Source organism: Thamnophis elegans, chromosome 14 (assembly GCF_009769535.1).
Source record: "Thamnophis elegans isolate rThaEle1 chromosome 14, rThaEle1.pri, whole genome shotgun sequence".
Taxonomy (NCBI): Eukaryota; Metazoa; Chordata; class Lepidosauria; order Squamata; family Colubridae; genus Thamnophis; species Thamnophis elegans.
The window spans coordinates 19,979,430-20,002,252 of NC_045554.1; the positions used below are offsets into that span (position 1 = coordinate 19,979,430).

Below are 22,823 nucleotides of genomic sequence, written 5' to 3' on the forward strand. Positions count from 1 at the left end.
TGTAGGTCTTGTCACCACAATTTAAGTCGGAGGATGAGGTCCTAGGGCTCCATCATGTTCACTCTTGAATCTGAAACCACTGGTGCTCTACGTGTTGCTTCAGCTGCTTCATCTCAGTAAATTAGGGAGCCCCTAAGACTGGTACCCAGAAAACCATCTTATCCTGCACCCTCATTGTCTTGGTGTTGCAAAGCTCAATCAGGCACGTAGGAGGAACTGTCGGACCTCTCGCAAACAGCCCCAGTGTTAGGCCAGATGCTGCAAAGTTAAACGAGATGCCCAAGGAAAACTTCACTCTTGACTGAAATTTCAGGAAACTGCTCATAATCTTATATTTCAAATTCCCAGCACTGGGGATTTTATAGCACTGGGGAAATTTGTTTCTAGCCATCATCCTCAACTGGCGAATTGACCAGTTAACCATCATTTAAAAAGTTAGGATTAGAACTGGAAGGGCTGCTGGTCCATGCACACAACCCCTCAGCTACTTATCATTTGAACACATAGAAACTCACATTTTCAGAAGTTCTACACAAACCCTCCTGGCATTCCAAGAGGGAGATTGTTGAAAGGAACTAGAACATAGAACAATGGAGTTGGAAGGGACCTTGGAGGTCTTCTAGTCCAACTCTCTGCAGCAGACCCTATACCATTTCAGACAAATGGCTGTACAGTCTCTTTTTGAAAGCCTCCTGTGATGGAGCACCCACAACTTCTGGAGGCAAGCTATTCCATTGGCTGATTGCTCTAATCATTAGAAATTTTCTCCTTTGTTCTAGGTTGCTTCTCTATTTGGTTAGTTCCCACCCATTGTTTCTTGTCTTCCTTTTTAGTGCTTTGTAAATTAGTTTGACCCCATTGCCTTTGAAAAGCCTCTCAAATATTGGAACACTGCTATCACATCTCCCCTAATCCTTCTTTTCATTATACTAGATATACCCAATTCCTGCCACCGTTCTTCATATGTTTTAGCCTCCAGCTCCCGCATCATTTTTGTTGCTCTTCTCTGCATTCTTCCCAGAGTATCAACTTCTTTTTTATATTGTGTTGACCCAAACTGGATGCAGATTCCAAGTGTGGCCTTACTAAGGCTTTGTAAAATGGCACTAACACTTCAGGTTATCTTGATTCTCTCTCTGTTTATGCAACCTGGGATTCAGGGGTGGGTTCCGGCCACCATTACTACCGGTTCGGTAGTAAAAAAAAAACTGCGCTCCACACACATGCACATTTTCATTTAAAACAATCTGCGCATGTGAACAACATTAAAAAAAGGAATAAAAATTACATTTTTAACTGAAGATTGTTCTGCGCATTTGCAGAACAAAAAATCAAAATGGCATTGCTGATCCTAGTACAGTCACGTGTCCCTCTGAGTTACTACCTATTCAGCCGAACCGGACTGAATAGATAGGAACCCACCTCTGCTAGGATTGCATTGGCTCTTTTGGCTGCCACTGCACACTTCTGACTCATATTTAAGTGATTGTTCACTAGGAATCAAAGATCCCTCTCACAGTGACTGGCATTAAGCCAAGTTTCATCTGGTCTGTACCTATACAGTTTTTTTTCTTGCCTTACTTTGATCAAAATCTTACTTTTCATCACTGGAGATTTTTAAGAAGAGAACGGACCAGCCACTTGTCTGAAATTGTCTAGGCCTCCTGCTTGATCAGGGGGTTGGAGTACAACACCTCCAAAGTCCCTTCTGATCATGATGATCATGATGAATAGTAGCATTATCCATACTGAATTTCATTTTGTTAGTGATCGGGAGATCAGTTGTGTACAGGGTTGATGGTTTCAGTTGCATGCACTGTCAGGCCTGCAACCATCTTTTATTTTGGATCTTTGACCTGTCACACTTTGTTATTCTACTATGCATTTTCTATTGTGGGAAAATGGGAGGGGGGATTGTACGGAGTTAGATGCTATGTAGCCATAACAAAATGATTTCTAGAAAGCCAAGGTCATCCTTCGTCTCTGCACCTCTGCACCTGACCGGAATTGGATGGGTGGAACTGCCAGCATGGCAGTGGGAGATTGGACCATGTGATGGACTTGTGGGCGTGGGGACAAGATCTTGAACTTCCAGAATTGGATGGGTGGAACTGCCAGCATGGCAGTGGGAGATTGGACCATGTGATGGACTTGTGGGCGTGGGGACAAGATCTTGAACTTCCAACTAGGTGGGGAAAACCTGGAAGCTTTCAGATTTGGGTTTTCCCAGATGTGCCAACGTGGCTCTCTTCATAAATTGGAACTTTGAAGAATCCTTTGCCTCTGATTCTGATTTACTTTTGGATGCTATTTGGAACCCTGACATGCACACTATCTAGAAGAATAAGATGAACACAGAAATTCTGGGTTTGCCCAATGCTAAAATAAGTCCAATTTGGTGTATAAAACATCCTTGAGGTAGTTTATAGCATGGAGCAAGGTCAAGAGAAGACAGCAATTCTATTAACCATGGTTGGAGTTTTAGTATTTTTTGATGGGGAGCAGGGTAGGGGGAGAGCCTCTGCCTCCTCAAAGGAGCCCTGTCTGAGCAGACCCCGTCCCCGTCCCCAACAACAGATAAGAAGCCAAAAGTCTTACTGTGGAGGAAATATCTACGAGTCCACAGCATCAAAGCAATTAAGTACAAATGCTGCCACCCCGTTCAAAGAATAACGATCTGCTCCTGGAATCTCTTTTTCATTAACACCAAGAACACGGAGGAATTGGCAGCCTCCGGCCCTGAAGGCTTTGGCTTAATGAAACAGCCGGTTCTAAGCAAAAGCGGAGAATGCACAATGGCTGTTTATCTTCCCCAGCCTCCTCCAGCCAAACCCTCTCTGGCAAGTGGGAGATGAGGCAGCGAATCTGGCGGCAGCAGAAATGTTAATATCCTGGCAGTGGCGTTTGGCTTCCTTCCTTCCTGAGATGGAAGACAGATGGTGGATCCAAAGGCTCAATAAGCCTTGGAGGAGACATCCAAGAGGGGCCCAAGAAGAGCAGACCGGCCTCCTTTTCAGGCCTGTCGGAAGGAGCCATGGGCCTCAGGAGGAGGGGAGGGCTAGACTGAGAATTCGGATCTGGCCAGGAAAGAGCAGCATTAGGAGAGCAGCAAAGAGTCTGTTTGCTACTACGAGCAACTTACAATCTGCTCCTCAGCCAAGAGACGGGCTCAATCAGCAGTCGAAGCCGATGGCCTCAGAGCGAAGGGGAAGCCTGCAGTGCATCTGAAGGGGATGACAGTTGACACCCAGTTCAAGACTCCCAAATCCTTTCACTGTCTGCTTACGAGAAGCCTCCTTTGGCTGAGTGGGAGAAGCCTTGTGAAGGCAGAGGCAACAAGACCAAATGATAAGTAGATGTTATGGCCTGTCAGCTGCCGGCCTCTCCAGCAACCAAATCAGAGGAGGAGGCAGCGGCATGGGAGTCAGGGTCAGCATCAAGGCAATCTGAGGGGGAAGAGGGAATGGAGCGGTCATTGAAAGAGACAGAGGTGGAGACTGGACCGTCCATCAGCCCTCAGATGGAGAGTCAACAGCCCCCAGGTCTGGAGGTGGCTGTTGAGGGAGAGGCAGAACAGCTGGTTCCAGTGTCCAGTCCCTGATGCCAGAGGACGAGGAGAGGAGAGCAGTGGAAATCTGTGGGCCAGTCCTGAAGACAGAAAAGCCACTGCTGCTAGCAAAGCCCCATCCTAACTCTGGGGATAAAAGGCAGGAGGCGGAGATGAATTGATATGGCAGACAACTATTCATCTCCCTGCCGGACGGACTTATTAACCTGCGGTGAGAGAGAAACTTTTTGATGGGGCTGCCGGGGCTCCTAATAAAGGAATCTTTGAGTGAACTTCAGAGGGTTTGTGGTGTTTGGGGAGCTGGGTAGAACAGTAGAGCTTTGCACAACTCTAGGTTCCACCTAGCAGGAGCAGGGTGAGGCTTGAAGGAAATTACGATGTGCAAATGCCAGCCCTTGGCAAATTCGCACATCCTTCTTATTCAATTATTCCCACAGAGCAGAATGAAGAGGCCGAGTGGATTTTAGCATCTGATTGCAGGGGGAAAGGCCTGATTGGAAGAGGGACGAGCCAGAAGTGCTGGCTTTTTCACGCTGGGGGGGATGAAGAAATGGCCGTCTCCTTCTGCAGCCTGAAGGGGGTTCTGTGCTACTCCCCTCCCCCCCTGGCGCTCTGTGGCTATGTCCCTTGTCACAGAATTAGCCGTTTCATTCCGCACCAGCCAGGCTCCCACACTCGGCGTCTCTTTATATCCCCTGCAGTAGAAGCTCATTGGCATAAGAGAGCTCGGTGGAATTAAACTTGTGCCATATGTGATGGAGGCGGAATGGCAAGTGGTTCCATTCCTGGCTCTTCGTTGCCAAGTTCAGGGCTGCCTCCTCCTCCTCCTCCTCCTCCTCCTCTTCCTCCTCCTCTCCAGGAGGGAGGGGTATGGTTTCAGGAGGCAAGACTTCTGCCAGGCCAGCCTGCATTGATGGACTTCTCAGCTGCTGCCAGAGGACCAGAATGAAGTTGTGTCTTTTCAGCAAAGAGGAATCTCTCAGATGGAAACACGGGTGTTGGAGGGGGGGAGGGGGCCTTGCCAGGCTGAGCACATCCCAGGCAGCTTCGGCTGGTCTTGCCTCACTTAAGCAAAGCTATTTTCAGCCAGTTGAGCCCCACCGTTTGGCTCCCTTTGGGAAGATGCCAGCCAGAGAGGCTGCTCTTCAAGGAGCTGCAGCAGAGCCTGCCAGCAGGGGCACCGCTTTCCTCTGCCAGGGACCAGAAAACTGGCTGTTGCACTGAGGATGCGAGCACTTCCTTGCCTCTAACATGGGGGGAGGGGCGCGGAGAGGAGGCAAAGCTTCTCAGTGCTTCCAGTCCCTTCACCTGGATAGAGGGATGTTCCAAACGCCTCTGAAAGTCCCCACACAGAGGGGGAGAGCAAGCACTCCTGTTCATGTGTGACAAGCCAGGGGCTCCGGGGCAGCTGAAAAGAGACTCCAGAGATGATAGTAAAAGCTGTTGTTCTACAAAGCATCTCTCCCTCTCCCTCTCCAAGAGGGAGAGCCTCTGTCCATGAAAACACGGTGCACACCTCTTTCACAGCCAACTTCAGGCACTACCAAAAGGGGAAGGTTGGAACCACTTCCACAAAGCTTGCTACTCCAGCTAGTATCATCACCTCTGTGGAAAAGGAGCTCACAGTTTGAGTGATGGGGCCACTTCCTTTATTGCAAGCCCTCCAGTGATATCAGCAAGAACTCCAAGTCCTGAGCACCCCAGTTTCTGGGGATAAAGACTTAAAAGTGTGTGTGTGTGTGTGTGTTTGTGTTTGTGTTTGTGTGTGTGTGTGTGTTAGAGTTAGAGTTAGGAGAGACTCGGAGCTCATTTAATATTGTGTCCTGCTCAACCTGCAGTACAAGAGGGCTGAAGAACTACAGGACTGGGATCAGAAGTGCCACATTAGGCTTGGCCCCATCTCAGTTCGCCAGGGCCTGTCTTCTCAGGGTCTGCCAGCACCTGAGGAGACTCCCATGGTCCTGTAACTCAGGAGGCCCTAAGAAGACCTCAGAAGCTGCAGTGGCTGATGTGGGCCAGAGGTTCCTTTGCTGAGAAGCAGCTGAGCAGCAGCCAAGCCTCCTAGCTTTTTGAGCCCTCCCTCTGGAGGGGTCTAGAACCAGCTGGGCCTCAGGATGTGCCCCCCCCCCCCAGTTCTCTTTTTCTCTCCTGCTCAAGCTCCATGTTCAATAGCTGGAAGTCACCTCCTTCTCCTGGAGAATTGCTCTGGTCCTCCCTTGCAGCCAAAGTTGAATGCATTGGGCAAACCAACTCGAATGCTTTTGAGCCACACAAATCTCTCAACAAGAAGCAGCTGAAAAATAAACCCACTGCTTTCCCCAGAGGCCAACCTCGTTTCTTACCTGGGGCTGGGGTGGATGAGTGGGGGGGTTCCCCAGGCCTGGGCGTGGGGGATGTATGCAACACCTGATACCAAGAAGGCGTGTTATACAGTGGTGGGCTTCTCTTACCATCGCTACCACTAATCGTGGTCAGTCCATGCCCGAGCTGTGCCTGTGACACCCAGCTGCTTGTCGGGGTGCGTGCAGGCTCCACGCCTGTGCGCACATGCGCAGTGTGCCTTTTGGCATAAATACAGCTATAGATCACGGGCAGGCGGGTGGGCCAAAGGAGCCACCGTATCGGTATGCTCTCTGCTGCTCTAGGCCACTACCGGTACGGCCGTACCAGTCATGCCCCGCAGCAACCCACCACTGGTGTTATAGAAAGGATCCCTCCCCTTTTGATCAGCGCAGAACACCTGCTGAACATTGTAGCCAAGGCTGCCATGAGGAAGGAAAGGGCCTGGCATCACCAGGTTTTCAGGGGCGGGGGGAATACTCAACTTCACTCTGCATGATTTTGGTTTGTACACAAATATAGCATTATGTAAGTGTGTGTCATATCTTCCTCCAGCCCAAAATAAAGGCAGCAGTGCGACAGGAGAGGGAGGGGGTGTCCACAGCCTGCTCCCCCTCCCTGCCCTTGCCCGCTTCGGTTGCTTTCCATTCAGCCTTGGCATTTGCCAGAAGTGTGAAAAGCCATTACTGAAAATCCAGCAGATGTTTTAATCAGTCTTATCTCTTGCCAATTTGCAAGGAAAGGAAATAAAACTAATAGGAAGTTCATCATGGTTATCTCTAAATCGCTCCCCCCAGGAGAGCCTGGCACAGCTTCCTGGAATGGTTTCAGCCGCAGCCTGGCAGAGAGGCTGGCGCTGCCTTTGTTCCTGCCCCCCCGCCCCCCCAGGACTTGCTGACCACAGGGTCCATATGGGCCTGAGACCTGCTGGGCTCTTGGCCCAAAACAAGGGAGTGAAGAGAGAAGGGGGGGCATTCTTGGAAGGCCAGCCCCTTCTGTCTGAGGGATGCACCCTGAGTAGCAAATGCCGGGCTGGGGGGGCCTGAGGAACAACAGTGGCTCTCCTCCACTCTGCCTTGGCCAGGTTCCAGGACTGAAAAGTTTGAAAAGCCCTGGAGCCAAGTGAGCCGAATTCAGAGGAGGGCTGGGCAAGATAGTTATAGCCCTAGCACTAGCCCTTAGACTTACACACTTATGATCCATTGTGCTTTTATAGCCCTTTCTAAGCAGTTTACAAAGTCAGCCTCTTGCCCATAACAATCTGGGTTCTCATTTTACCGATGTTGGAAGGATGGAGGGCTGAGTCGATCTTGAGCCGGTCAGGATCGAGCTCCAGACTGTAGGCAGAGTTTGCCTGCAATGCTGCATTCCAACCACTGAGCCACCAGAGCTCATTTGTTAAAGGATGTGGAGACTTACAGCCTCCCCCACAGAGAGTAAATGGGAAGGAGATGATACCCATCTTCCAGGTCTAAAGCAGCAATCCCAAATCTTTCTGGTTTGGCAGCAGGAGGGAAGAGGGGATGGTCTTGTGTGAGTGGCAGGCATGCACGCGAGCGCACACAACTCCATTTGTGCAAGTAGCAGGGGCCTACGTCCATCGCTCGCACAAATGAAGCTTCGTGCACAAGCACAGGACCTGCTGCTCGTGTAAGTGCACTCGCCCGCCACTTGTGTGGCCCAGTTCCAAATAGGTCACGGCCTGGTATTGGGACGCGGCCTGGAGGTTGGGGACCCCTGGTCTAAAGGGTTGTCCTGTGGAGGAGGGCAGGATCAGGGCCAGTGGAAGTAGATGCAGGTTAGCCATTAGGAGGAATTCTTAGGAGAAGGACGGGGTCACGGAGCCTCATGGCCTCACTTGGTGCTATGATCCCCCGCGTGGGAAGTCTTCAAACAGAGTCGGACCACCTTCTATCTGAAATACTTTGGCAGGATCCTTCCCTGAAGAAGGGGTTGGGCTAGATTGCCTCTGAGATCTCTCCCCACTTTATGCTGCTGTGACCTGAAAGTAGTTTTGGCCAGAATATTTGCTTCCTGCCATGAAAAACAAACACGGGTCTTCGCCTATCTATCAATTGCTGCTGCTTCTGCACAGCCTGGGAACGTCCCTCAGGATTCGAGGAGATTTGGCCACAAAATTCCCATGGGGAACCTCAAGGCACTGAATTCAAAGAAAGTCCAGCCAGGCTCCTGTGGGATGATGAACTGCGCAGAGCTCACCCCCCCCCCCCCACTTCCAGCAAGGTCCGGAAAAGAGAAGGATGGCTGCAGGCTTCATCTGAGCAGAGCAGGAGCCCAGGCCCTGTGCAGGACCACCAGCCATCAGCCAAAGGGCTCTGAGGGTCTCCTCAAGGCCCCTTTGCGTAGACACCCCCTCCCCCCCCCGAGAAGCTCCAGTTACTGCAGGCAGGCAGGTCCGTGGAGCGATGGGCTCTGCTTGATAAGCGGCTTTCCCCAGAGCCAAGAAGAAATTAATGACATTCTACATTGACCTTAGCTTCTTCTTGCTGAACTAACTTTAAACAATTTAAATCATTTCTGATGTTAAGCATAGGCTAACTGGAATTTCTTGGTCCCGTATTTATTTTGTATATAATCAATCCATTTTTTCCAGTCTCGTTTATATCTCTCATTTGAGTGATCTTTAAGATATGCCGATATTTTAGCCATCTTGGCTAAGTTTGTAACTTTCAATGTCCATTCTTGAGTTGTAGGCAAGTCTTCCTTCTTCCAGTATTGCACCACCAACAGTCTTGCTGCCATTATTAGGTGCAGAATTAAGTTAATCTCTACCACTGTAAAATCAGTACATATACCTAGTAAGAATAACTGAGGAATAAACTTTATCCTTCTTTTAAAGATATTTTGCATAATCCACCATATTTTTATCCAAAATGCCTTAACCTTTTGGCAGGTCCACCATATATGAAAATATGTAGCATTGAGAGAGCCACATCTCCAACATTTAGGCTGTAAGTTCGGATACATAGAAGCCAGCTTTTTAGGATCTAAATGCCATCTATAGAACATCTTATAAAAATTTTCTCTCAGGTTTTGAGCTTGTGTAAATTTCACATTTCTTACCCAGATTCTTTCCCATGTATCCAGCATTATTGGTTCTTCAATGTTTTGAGCCCACTTTATCATACAATCTTTAACTAATTCTGTTTCCGAATCCATCTGTATTAATACATTATATATCCTCTTTATATGCATTAAGCTTTGATCTCTTAGTTGTTTAAACAGATTATCCTCAACTTGAATAAAACCAATTTTTTTATCTATTTTCCACCTAGCCTGTAATTGCCCATACTGGAACCATGCTTGAACTACCTTCTCCTCTTTTAATACCTCTAAGGATTTTAATTGTAGTACCCCCCTTTCCAAGATAAGAAGCTGTCTGTAGGTAATTCTATCCTGTTTTTGTACTATATTCATATTTTCAATTGCGTGTCTAGGAATTGCCCACATGGGTATCTTGTCATTTAATTTATATTAGTATTTTTTCCAGACCCGCAGTAAAGCATTTCTTAAAATATGACTTTTAAAATTCTTGTCCAATTTTTTGTTGAATAACAGGTAAGCATGCCAACCATATACCAGATCGTGTCCCTCAATATTCAATATTCTGTCATTAGTTAAATGAGTCCAATCACTAATTACAGATAGTGCCACTGCATCATAATATAGTTTTAAGTTAGGTAGTTTCAAGCCTCCTCTCTCACGTACATCTTGCATTATTTTCATCTTTACTCTCGGCTTCTTTCCTGCCCATACAAATTTGTCAGGGCCAAGAAGAGATGAGTGGGGGGATTGAGGAAGAGGGCCATTTGGAGCAAGAACTGATCACTCTGGGATTCCCTGTTGCTTTTAAGAAAGAGGGCTAGAGCAATTGGACAGAGATAGAATGAATGAATGAATGAATGAATGAATGAATGAATGAATGAATGAATATATGAATGAATGAATGAATGAATGAATGAATGAATGAAGGAAGGAAGGAAGGAAGGAAGGAAGGAAGGAAGGAAGGAAGGAAGGAGCAATGACTAGCAATAGCCCTGATGATGTTACCTAGTTTGGGTAATGAAACATCTGCAAAAAATCCACCAAGCTCAGAGAGCACCAAGGACCCCACATGTCACCCTCAACTACGAATTTTCTCCATTATTGGAGCAATGACTTGAATGCATCTGAGAGGGAGAAAAAGGAGGCACAAGAACACTCCTTTCTGAGAAGGTCAACTGGCCAACAACCCACAAGGGGCCTCACAGGCCTCCCCCAAATCCAGTCCCTGCAGAGCAGCTTTTCCCCACCACAGATTGGTGGGACCCTGGGGCTGCACAGAATTGACTTGTGGGAATGGGGGGGGGGGGCGCTGGGAGGAAGCCTAATGGTGGAACTTCCTCTGACCTTCCAGCAAGAGAAGGTCGCTGGTGCATATGGAGGGCAGGAGGGGAAGCGTGGCTGGATCTAAAAGAAAACCCAAGTCAGTCACAGTGTGTTGGACTTCAATTACTGAGGTTATTTCAGGATTACTTAGCCTTTACGCTGTCAATTACTTAACGGGTGGAAGGACTCAGCGAGACCCCCTCATTACTTTTGCTGACAACAAGAGAGAAAAATAGTTTGGCCTCAGCTTTAGCTGTTCCCTTCCAGCCTCCATCCTGCCCGTCTCCTAATCATTCTGGTTGCTATTAAGTGAGACATTTTCTGAAAAATTCTAACCCATCTGCTCTGCCCAATCCAAAGGGAGGAGAGGAATATATTTCATTCGGCACTGGGATTTCCACCGTAAGAGCCTTGAGCTGTGTTTTTATCCTGTTCAAGCTCAACCAAGGAAATGCCACGGAGCTCTTGTCCCAGCCATAAATCCAGCTGAAGCCTCATACAGTAGTACTTCAGAGCCCCATCAGCCTTGCACATGCGATGGTTTCACTTGCAACAGGATGCAGAAAAAGAAGACAGACAATGGCAGTCCAATGAAGCAGCTCCAATAGTCTGGGAATGAGGAAATTGAGCCAGTAGGCCAGTGGTGAAATTCCGATTTTTTTACTACCGGTTCTGTGGGTATTGCTTGGTGGCCGTGGCAGGGGGAGGATACTGCAAAATCCCTATTTCCTCCCCTCTCCTGGGGGAAGGATATTGTAAAATCTCCATTCCCACCCCACTGGGGCCAGCCAGAGGTGGTATTTGCCGGTTCTCTAACTACTCAAAATTTCTGCTCCCTTCCAGAACCTGTGAGAACCTGCTGAATTTCACCGCTGCAGAAAGCTCAACTTGTGGTACTCAGAGAAGGGCTCAGTGGGAAATTCAGTGCCATGTCCCTCCTGTGTCATGGCACCCCATCTGCTGCTGCCACCTATCTGCAACGTAGCCCCTCCCATGCTATGAATGTGGGGACAAATGTGCTCCCTCCTCCCCAACCCCAGGGAGCTGAAGGTGTCACTCACCCCCTTGCAGATGGCCACTGCTTCTTTGCTCATGGATTTGGGATAGGCCACATTGTGCTCCATAATCGACTGGAAAAGCTCATCTTCATCTTCTCCTTCAAAAGGTGCCTGTGTAATTGGGGAGCAGAAGAGGAAGGGGCTTCAGAGGCACCCACTCTGTTTCCTAGGGAGCTCTGGGGATGCTCCACCTCAAAGGCAACCCCCGCCCCCCCCACAGCATAAGCCTGGATTACCTGTCCCGCCAACATCTCATAGAGCAAGACGCCAAAGGCCCACCAGTCCACCGATTTCCCATAGGGTTGATAGGCAATTATCTGAAAGACAACAGAAATCACATCACCATTATAGCAAAGGTCCCCAACCCCTGATCCACAGCCTGTTGGGAACAGGGCCACACAAGTGGTGGGTAAGCATCTGAAGCTTCATTTGCACATGCACCTGATTAAGTTGGGAGTGCAAACCTGTTGTCGTTCCCACCCACCTCTGCATGCCACCATGCGCTGCTGCCGGTCCATGTAGCCCAAAAGGTTGGGGGCCACTGCATTGTGGGACTAAGTCCATAGCCCTCTTAGTGCCATAGCCATGTGTATTGTGATCCTCCAATGGCCTTCAGAGCTGGCAGCAGATTCGGACAGTGAGGAGGTTGGGGAGGAACATGGACCAGTCCTGGAGTCTGGGGAAGGCTCTGATGAGGGCTCTGTGTCAGAGGCAGAGAGGGGGCCAGCGCCATCTACCAGTTATCAGCTGCTTTCAGAGTCAGACATTAGTGAGACAGACAAATAGTTGGAGCCTGTTCCCAGTGTGCGCATGCGCAGAGTTGCCAGGCGAAGGGAATAGCTAAAGAACAGGGGTCGACTTGGAAGTAAGGCCACTGGTGAATAGTGATTGGCCCCTCCCAGAGGGAATAACAGAGCAGCAGAAGGGGAGTGGAGTTTGCAGGAGACAATTAGTTCGCTTAATTGGTTCATGACTCTCCAAGACTCCTTGCCAAGTTTTGCAGATAACGGCCTGGCAGCTCTCCAAGCCAGATAAGGTCTGTGACTGTAAATCCTCCTTTGAAAGACTTTGCTGGATGTGAAGGGGCAGAATTCAGAGTCAATAAAAGGGTTTTTTGTCAGGACAAGGAGTTTGCTCCATGCTCTTGGGAAGCCTTGGTCAGAGTAATGTGACATCAGTGCTTTGATAGGAAATGTGGAGAGGAGGGAAACCGTGTCCATCTGTGGTGGTTTCTGGCAGCACTTTTCCGACTAGCCCATTTGATTAAAAGGCCAAAGTTTTTCATAAGCTGCAGCTCCCAGTTACAAGGAAGGAAAAGGAAGGCTGGTTGCTTAGGAGTCTTGCGCTATGGGAACCGATCCTCTCACAAAGGAGACGCGGGTTTCTGCAATGGCAAGTCTTCTTTCCCCCAAGCATGTTCCCCCCAGCACCTGCTCTCTTATCTCACTGTTTGCAGTCCTTATGCTACATATTTGTAGAATATTTATTATCTGACTTTCACAGCAAATACCCACAGAAGGAAGTTTCCATGGAAATAGAATGACACAGCCACAAATAAAAGAATTCCACAAGAACAACAGGAGATAACTATGTAAATGTAACCAAATCTACACCTAACTTCCTCAGAGCAGCGTTTCAACTGTGGGCACTTTAAGATGCCTGGACTTCAATTCCCAGAATTCTCCAGCCAGCATGGCTAATGGGAAATTCTGCAAGTTGAAGTCAGGGTGTCTTAAAGTGGCCATGCTTGAGAAACTGCCTTAGTAGAACAGGGGTCTCCAACCTTGGCAACTTTAAGCCTGGAGCTGGCTGGGGAATTCTGGAAGTCCTCCAGGCTTAAAGTTGCCAAGTTGGAGACCCCTTAGAACCCCACATCATTTAAAAGGATGAAAACATCATTAGGCCAGCGTCCACTGCCCATGTATAAAAGGAGGCCAAGTGTTCCCACTCAAGGACAAAAGGTGTCCTTGAAAAAGGATGGACTGCAATGAAGAAGTCAACCTATCCTACAACTCTACAAGGCTTCACTGAAACTTAACTGGGTCAAAACAGAGCAGCCACAAGTACCAACGCTAAGAGCTTATGGTTTCTCTCTATGGTGCACAAAGCCTTTTCTTGAATGTTTGAATTTCACACACCAGTACACTGATTGAAGTGTGAGGTTAAATGTGCATGTAATATTCCAATAGACTACTAGAGATAATCCTTGACTTACAATAGTTCATTTAGGGACCGTTTGAAGTCACAATGGCGCTGAAAAAAGTGACTTAATGTAATGTCACTTGCATCTCATTTCAGCTTCAACTTGACCATCAAAATCATCAACCTCCTCCTCTTCTGCCTCAATGGTTGGGGCATAAACTTGGATGATCGTCATGTTGATGGGTTGTCAAGGAAGTCTAACTGATGTCATTCGGTCCCAATTTGCTCTCTCCTTCCTATGAAAGCAGCCCTATCCCTCCTTTCCTTGCGGTGTCCTGAGTGGCAACCAGAACGCTCTTCTGACTGCCGGTGTCGAATTCTACTCCGTTTCAGTTCACTGATGCCTGTCAGCATGTGGCTCTTTGATTTCATCTTTCATGGTGTTGAGCTTTCCCTGTTGCTGCTTCCACTGTTCTGTGCTCCAGGTAGTCCTGCCTTTTTCTGCCTTGCAACATCTGCACCTGGAGCTCACGAAGGCTTCAATCTGGCCACACCATAAACACCGATGGGGCTGCAAAAGATTCCCAGCTCCTCCTCGTGGCTGTCATTTAACAGAGGAGCCCATCGTCTGGGCACTCCAGTGTCAATCATTTTATGAGGTCATATTGGATGGCTTGGGGGGTTGCGGCCTGCTACTTAATGCAAACCATAACATCGTTTATTCATCTTAATTACAGATTTCTATTCTGAAAAGATTCATGTATTCAAACACGAATGCAAATCATATGGTAATTGAAGTGAAATTTACACAGACTCGATCAAGTTTATTGTCAGGAGAGGAGCTTCAGAAGCCTTGCTAACATCTCCAGTGCTCTGAAAGGGGACCAAGAGATTCACAGGCAGTCTGGAGCAACCTGGTCTTTCCCCCAGATGGCAATTCTTCAGGCTTTGCGGGAGGGCGGGGGGGGGGGGGGAGAGCAGCCTCCCAAGAAGGCCAAGGCGAGTCACTTTAAGCCTTCCTCATCACCCTTCTTATCTGCTTTGCAGCTTTTCTAAATCATTTTGCATTAATTGTCTCATAAAACACTCTAAAGAGCAGAATTATGTCAAGAAGGCAGTCAAATGATGTATGCAAAGCAGCTAAATCCAGGCAAGCATTTCAAAATAAAGGCCCCCCTAAGTCCAGCAGCCCCCTCTCCCCTGCCCCTTTTTCCTTCCCCCCATCATAATCCAACTTAGGAGCTCTCAGGTGCTTTTTTCCAGAAAGGAGGCAGATCAGAGGGCAAAGGCAGGAGACCCTAATACTCCGATTCTTCCTCAGTAGCTGGCCTCACCCAACTCACTGAGCCAGCTGAGTTGGCTGCATCCATGTTATGTCTACTCAGCTTTCGTTGGGAGAGTTTTCCGTAGCTTTCTGAGTAATCCAGCTGGCTTCTCTTTGGGGTTCCCTCTGACCTATGCGGACATCCGGCCAGGAAGAAGAGTGGGGAGGCCAAGCACATAGGCTGGTCTTCTGCAGGGCTCCCAGATCTTGTGGTCCAAGTGAGGCAAGAGTTCTACATTGGCCCAGCAGGAAGGTGCAGGTAAATGAAGGCAACCTATTTTGGGAATGTGGGAGGAACAAACAAGCCATGAAGATGCAAGTTCCTCCATCTCATGAACACTGGAAAGGTTGTGGGGGAAAAACTCAAAATCACCCCATCTGGATTTCATTTGGTCTTAGATGAGGCAGAAGGAATCTCTGGACGGCTGATGAGTTTCCAGCCCCACTTGAATCGTTATGACTGTTGTTGTTTTTACTCTGTCTGTCTTTTGTCTTATTGTATCCCCCGACTTCCTCTGGTTGTTAGCCACCCCTCCTCTGGTTGTTAGAGTCCCTCGGGAGTGGGGCGGCATACAAATTAAAAAAACATAAACATAAACACATTTCAAGATTCAGAATAAAGAATCTTGAATAAAGCAGCATTCTTTGGATCCCAGCGGTGGCTGTTCTTGAGTAGCCTACCTGACAGGGCTGGCAGTGCCTTAAAAGCCCTGCACGTGCACAGAAGCCCATGCAAGAACCCAGGTGAAAAGCAGCCCAGCTCAGGGGCTTTGAGGCCAGCCTTCCAGCCTTCCTTTTGGCTCTCTACAGAAATGCCCACCTTAAGGCAGCACCTGAAACGCAGGAAAGCTTCTGCCTGGGAAACATCCAAGCAAACCTTTCGTCTCAAAGACCCTTCTTCTTCCTCACCAGGAGAGCAAGTGCCTGCAGGTTGGGCTCTCACCTTTCCCTCTTTATTTCCCAATGCAGTGATATGAAAGCCTGTGCCTGGAGGAAAAATTCTTTTGGAGAAAATAAGAAAAATGTTTCTCCCTCCCATGAAACTCCAGGCATTCCCCTACTGCCAGCATTATTTGCATGAGGAAGAAAAAAGAATTCCAAACAGTTCCCAGAAATTCTGGGGTATTTAAGTGCCCGTTTCTTGCCCTCTTCCCCCTGGCATGATCGGTAGTACCGTGTTGCAGCATCTGGCCCATCCAAACCATCAAAAAGAGGAAGTTAGAATATTTCGAACATGGGATGACATCCAGAAAAATGCGGCATCCTTCACTTAATCCTCCAGGGAAAGATTGAAGGCAAAGGAGGTCCAGGCAGAAGAAGAACATCAGGGCGTCAAAATCTAAGGGACTGGTTTGGGCAAAACTCAACAGCACTTTTTTGTGTGGCTATTGATAAAAATAGGATTGCCAATATGATTGCCAATGTCTGATGATGGATATGGTAGGAGAAGGAGGAGGAGGAGGGGAGGAAGAGGAGGAGGAGGAGGAGGAGGAAGAAGAAAAAGAAGAAGGAAGAAGAAAGAAGAAGGAAGGAGAAGAAAAAATGAGAAGAAAGAAGAAGAAGGAAGAAGAAGGAGAAGAAGAAGATGTGGCCCAACCTGGGTACCTGTTAGGTGGAAGCTCCAGACCTCCTGGGATTGTAGCCTTGATGCTGTGGGAGGCATATGGAGTGGGGGAGGGGGAGGCTCTGTGGTTACTTCATTAAACCTGAGATTTGACAGAAAAGAACTTGGAGATTAGACACTCACACAAGTGTCTCTGCCTGCAGTTACACCTGAAAGAAGGAGGAATTTATTTTTTGTCTTCTCCAAGCGATGTATTTGTGTCCTATCTTTATTTTGTTAAAATTGTGGGGTGCAATTTCAGGTCTTCTTCTTCCTTACATTTGAAAGAAATTAATTAATTGAAAGCAAAACGTAAGAAAATGAGCATTTTGGAGATGCAGCCGTGTTGCCCAGCAAAGCACAGGGCCAGTTCTTCTGTTCCAAAAGAGCATTAATCACCCTGGCAGGGCTCCCGTTTTAATCTTGGCAGAACAAGGGAAAATAACACACATGAGGGATAGTAATTAAATATCTCCCTGGGAAGGAAGGACGCGCAAAATGGCTTAGCATCGCTCAGAGAAGGAGCAGAACTATTTTCCTTGACTCAAATGTTCATACGGCTTTCATAAAGATCACCAAACTGGTTTTTCTTATAGCCCATTTCCCTTCCTTGAAGGACAAGCACCAGTGACAATGGAGTTTTAATTAAGGTTCCAACCAATATTTACTCACTTAAGCATCTTCACCTTGGCTAAAGAATTAATCCCAATTAATCACGACATGGCCCATGCATGCAGTGTGTGTGTGTGTGTGTGTGTGTGTGTGTGTGTGTGTGCGCATACCGCAAGTAGAGAGACTGAAAGGCCAAGGATTTAGGGATGATGTATCTATCTTCATTATTGCTAAGGAAATAAGCAACAACGACACCTCGGTCTGAGGCACAGCCACACCACAGAAGCTCCCCGTGTATCCTCTTGGCTTCATCAAGAGGCTCTTCAAAGGCCAGAACTGAATTCACCAATTCTCATTGGCTTCTATCAGCTTCTCTGCCCGGCGATTAGTTGGCAGAACTGTTTGCTCTCTTCCCCCTCCGCACCTCTTCCTTGCCTCCCACTTACCCACACATCTGACACAAACAATGGCACTTATGCCAGTTCTCGCCCTGTGAACAAATCCCTAGATTCTGTGAGGTTGCAATGTGAAATCTTGATTTTTACTTGTTTTTTACCCAAACTAACCTCCATGTCATTTAATGTAGATTTGGGACTTGGGATGAAAGTTGGAGCCTTTGCTGGGAAGTAGCAACAAAAGTTTAAGGCAGGGACAGGAGATGCTTTTGGCTCACCTCAGGAGCAATGTAGTCAGGCGTGCCACAGAAAGTCTTGGTGGTGCCTCCATCCCAGATATTTTCTTTGCACATGCCAAAATCAGCAATTTTGATGTGGCCCTCGGAGTCCAGCATCACGTTGTCAAGTTTTAGGTCTCTGCAGTGACAGAGAGAATGAGAGAGGGGGGAGGGGGGAGAAAGAGAGAGAGAAAGAGAGAAGAGAGTGAGAGAGAAAGAGTGAAAGAGAGAGAGAAAGTGAGTGAGAGAAAGAAAAAGAAGAGAGAAACGAGAGAAAGAGAGAAAGTGAGTGAGAAAAAGAGAGAAAGTAAGAGAGAGAGAAAAGAAAGAGAAAGAAAAGGAGAGAGAGAGAAAGAGAGAAGGGAAAGAGAAAGAGAGAGATCCCTGAGATCAGACCTTGGAGCTGAAATTGTATTCCACTGAATGACATTTAGTTGGAAGCTGACTATAGGTAGTCCTTGACTTATGGCAACTGGGACCAGAATTTCCATTGCTAAGTGAAGCAGTTGTTAAGAGAGTTGTGGCCAGTTTTTGCCACTTTTGTTAAGTGGCTCAAGCATCCCCATGGTAACCTGGACAAAATCCAGGGCCTTGGCAACCAGCATGTATCTACTACGTTGGTCACAGTATCTGGGGGCCATGGGGTCAACATCTGCAAGCTCCCCAGCTGGCTTCTGATGAGAAAAGTCCATGACGGGAGCCAAATTTGCTTAACAACCACCTGATTCACTTAACAACTGTGGCAAAAAAGGTGGTCAAATTAAGTGTGACTCACTTAACCATCACCACACTAGCAACAGAATTTCTGATTGTGGCCATGAGTTGAGGAGTACCTACACTGGTTGATGGTGGCTGAGGGTGCGAGTGGCAGGCAAATGGTGGAAACAAGGGGATAAGTAGGGAAGAAGAGTCATTCAGAGATGCGGTTCCCTAATATTTTCGGTTTGTCTTCTGTTGAAGTACAGAAACGCCCTAGCCCCATTCCTTTGGATCCGGAGGGCAGCAGAGCCTTCCCTGCCCTGGATGCAAGTCTCATCCAGAGAGCCTCTTTGGCTAGGCCCATCAAGGTTTAGGAGAGGTCTGGGGATGGAAATCAAATCCCGTTGCTAAATTCTCCATCCCGGGAGCATTTGCAGCAAGCAGCTCTCTTCCGCTGGGAAAGGAAGCAGCGGCCTCTGCAAGCAAGTGGAAGGTCAGAATAGCCAGTGCCAAGTGCAAATGCTGCGGAGCCTGGCTCTCCCTCCTTCCGGGAGGAAAACCCTCTCCACGCTCTTCCAGCCCATCCTCCTCCCCTGGAGCCCTAGAGCTGAAATCTGGGGAGGAGGCCGACATTGCAGGCTTCAAAGGGATCTGCAAGAGGAGCATCACGGTGTGCAAGAGAGGGTCCATGGCACATCATCCTGGTTCAATGACACCTGGTGGAACACACCCTCTCACCCTCCAGCTGCCGCTACCTCATTCACAAACTGCTGCCAGAAGAGCAGGTCAAAGCCTGCTTGGGGGAAGGCAGGCAGGCAGCAGAGGAGGAGATGCAGTGTGCTGGAGGAGCGGGGGAGGGGAGGAGCAGGGAACAAAGGCAGCTCCCTTTTCCCTCCGGAGCTGAACTGGTTGCTTCTCCAGGAGACGCTGGGGCTGTTTCTGAGGCCGGACCCCCTGCTGCCCCCTTACAGCTCTCTGGGGCCTTGGCTGGGCAGCCGGCCTGGGGGTTCTTACTGGAATCCGATGGTGCCTCGTGGTCCTGCTCTGCCTTTCTGCTGCTTCTCCAGAAGTCCCATTGGGGGACCTCCAGATGCTTCTCAGATGCCAAAGCGATGGACCCAAAGAGTCCCTGGCCTGCCAGTCCCCCTCTGTGACCCATCAGTCCACCTGTGCCTCATCAAGATTGCCCAAGTGTAAGATGCCACCAAGGCCTTCCTCTGATCCACCCCAGTGGGGCTTCTGAGAGGAAGAAGGCTTTGCTGGCCATGGGCGTGGGGCCACACCAGACCCCAGGAACCCCAGGTTGGGAAGTCATAGAGAGGAAAGCAGCCCACCTACCGGTAAATGATCCCTTTGCAGTGCAGAAAGAAAAGGCCCACGGCGATCTCAGCTGCATAGAACCTGCCAGTCAAGAAGGGAGAGTAATGGAGAGGTCAGGAGGTGCCACCTCAGCCCCTGGCACAGGAGGCCCTTGGCATCATCGGTCCTCAGAGGGAGATGACAGACATCCTCACACACACACAGATATATACCCACACACCCTGCCCTGGCACCGCCCTGGAATGGCAGTGGTGACTTACACAGCATGGGGCTCCTTGAATCGCCCAACCTGTTGGATCTGGTACATGAGGTCACCACCATTCACGTACTCCATCACAAAATACAAGCGGTCCTAGGAGAAAAGGGGAGAGAAACGGTGGAAGATGCTTAACCAAAGTCAAAAGAAGCCACCAAAGCAATATGCCTTTTCTTCTCCATTAGAAAAACTCTGCTGGGGGGCATCTGTGGGGCCTGTACTGCAAAGTCAAGGCAGTGGCTGCAGCTGTGCAATTGAAGCATGTGCCATGCGTGTCAAAAACAAGCACGGCTTTGATGGTCCCATTGTGGCCCTAGTGGCCTTGCCTCTGGTGACCTCCTCCTTCAGCCTCTCCTGTGTCCTGGCTTTGCATCCAGCAGGAAGGAGTCCCCATGTCCTGAAGGGATGCCATTCCGTGCAGCTGAACTGCAAAAGTCGGGAGGAGGACAGGTCCTCAGCAGGACACCGTCAGTCTGTTGCAGCACCGCAATAGACAATTTAAATCCCGATGAAAGGAAGGATTTGGTTGCCTTTTTGATATTAAAAAGTAAAAAAAAAAGAATCCCTTTGACTTCCTTTTGTGGGATTAGACATATTGCAGGAAAGCACAGATGGTATGAGAGGAGAGGGGAAGGAGGGGGGAGATGGGGACTTAAAGGGGACATTTCTAGATTAGAGGAGAGACAAGGCAAAGTGGGAAGGGCGGGTTTGGGCCTTTGAGTTGTCTTTTAATTGGCTACCCGGAGCTCCATTGTTCAGGACCACCGTGGAGGAGATCAAGCCAAAGTTGTGTCCTGTAGGGATTTGCTCCCATAGCAAGAGAGGCAGCGCCTTTGAGAAGTTTGAAGCAGGGGCATCTACCCCTGGGGTGGAGGCGGGACAGAAAAGTCCAGATGGCAGTCACAACCATGCTACCGAAGCCCTGCCCTGACAACCAGAACAATTACCATATTTTTCGGACTATAAGACACACCAGAGTATAAGACGCACCATAATTTCAAAAAGGTAAATTTAAAAAAAAGTGTTTGCACTCTGCAGACCTCCCAAACCCTCTGCATGCCTCATTTTTTGCAAAAGAAAAAAAAAGGGGGGGGTGTCATGCAAAGCTTTGGGAGGCTTGTAGAGTCCTCCTGGGGACTGCAGGGGGGTGGGGAGACAAGCAAAAACAATCAATTTTTCCTTGTTTTTGCCCTCCCCAGCCCCCAGGAGCACTTTGCAAGCCTCCCAAACACTCTGCACATCCATTTTTGCAAAGGGGGCGGAGTTTCAGTAGGCCAAAAATGCTGTATTCAGTGTATAAGACCAGATTTTCACCCTGTTTTTTGTGGGGGAAATGTGTGTCTTCTACTCCGAAAAATACAGTAACCAGCGGAACGGCTTGTCTTCAGGAGATGTGGGAGCTCCATTACTGGAGGCTTTCAAGAAAGATTGGACAGCCATTTGACTGGGAGGGCATAGAACAAGGTTCTCCAACCTTGGGAACCTTTAAGACTTGTGGATTTCAACTCCCAGAATTCCCCAGCCAGCCATGCGGCTCCACAAGTCTTCAAGTCCCAAAGCTGAAGACCCCTGGTTTAGGGTCTCCTACTAGAACAGGGGCTTGGACTCCAAGATCCCTTCTGACTCTGCTATTTTGTTATTCTGCCCCCCTTTATACACCAATTGCACATCACATGTATGTAGAAATGGGGCAGGTGCCATGTGAGTGCAGGCTGCATCTTGACTCCCCCCACTCCCTCAATGCCTTCAATTTAGCAGAGCTACTGGAATCTCATCTGAAAACTCTGCCAGGGGCATCTCACACACACCTGACATCTGGCGATCAGCTGGGAGCCTCTCAGGCTCCTGAAATATTGAACAATTGGTGAACACCCCCCCCCCCAATACAGCCATTGCTGAGGTGGAGACAGAAGGTTCCAGTGCTTGGAATAAGCCCCACTGCTCCTTCTCGTCCACTTCTGCCACTGGCCTGGCTGCCAATACCCACTGCTACAACCTGTGATTATGTCCCCGGTCCGATTAGTGCTAAGCCCCGGGCAGGTTTGCGCCCTCTAATCCTCTGCTAACACCCTTCAGATGTCAGAAAGAGGCGAGGAGGCAAAGCAGATCTCAGCAGGCTGACCTTTCATCATCAAGATGGGAGAGTTCTGGTGGCTGCCAGCGGCCTTTGCCAACTCCAATTGCTGGGCTGACGTCTGAGGGTAATCCTCTAAGCCTGCATTGTTGCCGTCCAAGAGCCGCTGCCGAGGAAGGGCAGCTCTCAGAGCAGCCCCTCTGTCTTTATCAGGTGCCAGCTGGAAACAGCTGCAGAGAAAGCGCTTTGTGGGAGCTGCACCTGGCGTCCTTTTCTGCCTGGAGAATGGCTCGCTGCCCTGAGCCAGAGGTGGGAAAGCTTCTCCTTTGTGCCCTTTGCAGCCTCCCAATTCCTGCTGCCAGCATCCAGGGGGTTAAATCGCTGCATTGCAGAAGCAGAGCTGGCCGCTTTGGGAGTGAAAAGGATCCCCCAAACAAAGATATTCGGCACTCTTCATTCTTCTTCATATTATTATACAATTGTATCACAGTGGCCAGTTGTTTCGCCGGACTTGGCATTGGTTATTAGTCGGGCCCCACCCAGGGGCCTAGGACATCGTAACGTATTTTCGTAATATGCGTGCAGATCCAAGCAGTGCGGCTTTTTGCATTTGACTGATGGTGATTTTGTCAATTTTTAACTGTTTTAAATGTAATTCCAGTGCTTTTGGAATAGCACCCAGTGTGCCAATTACCACTGGAATTATCACTGCTGGTTTGGGCCATAGTCGTTGAATTTCGATTTTTAAGTCCTGGTATCTTGCGA

The 22,823-nt window shown here is 48.7% G+C and overlaps 1 protein-coding gene across 1 annotated transcript in view; it reads right to left on the reverse strand.

The window, feature by feature from the left end:
- The window catches only part of PRKCB (protein kinase C beta), a 242,315-nt gene that overhangs the window by 21,983 nt on the left and 197,509 nt on the right, over positions 1–22,823 (reverse strand). The window contains 5 exon segments of the mRNA XM_032231081.1: positions 11,359–11,466; positions 11,592–11,672; positions 17,710–17,848; positions 19,747–19,809; positions 19,989–20,080. Coding sequence (XP_032086972.1) covers positions 11,359–11,466; positions 11,592–11,672; positions 17,710–17,848; positions 19,747–19,809; positions 19,989–20,080 — 483 coding nt within the window.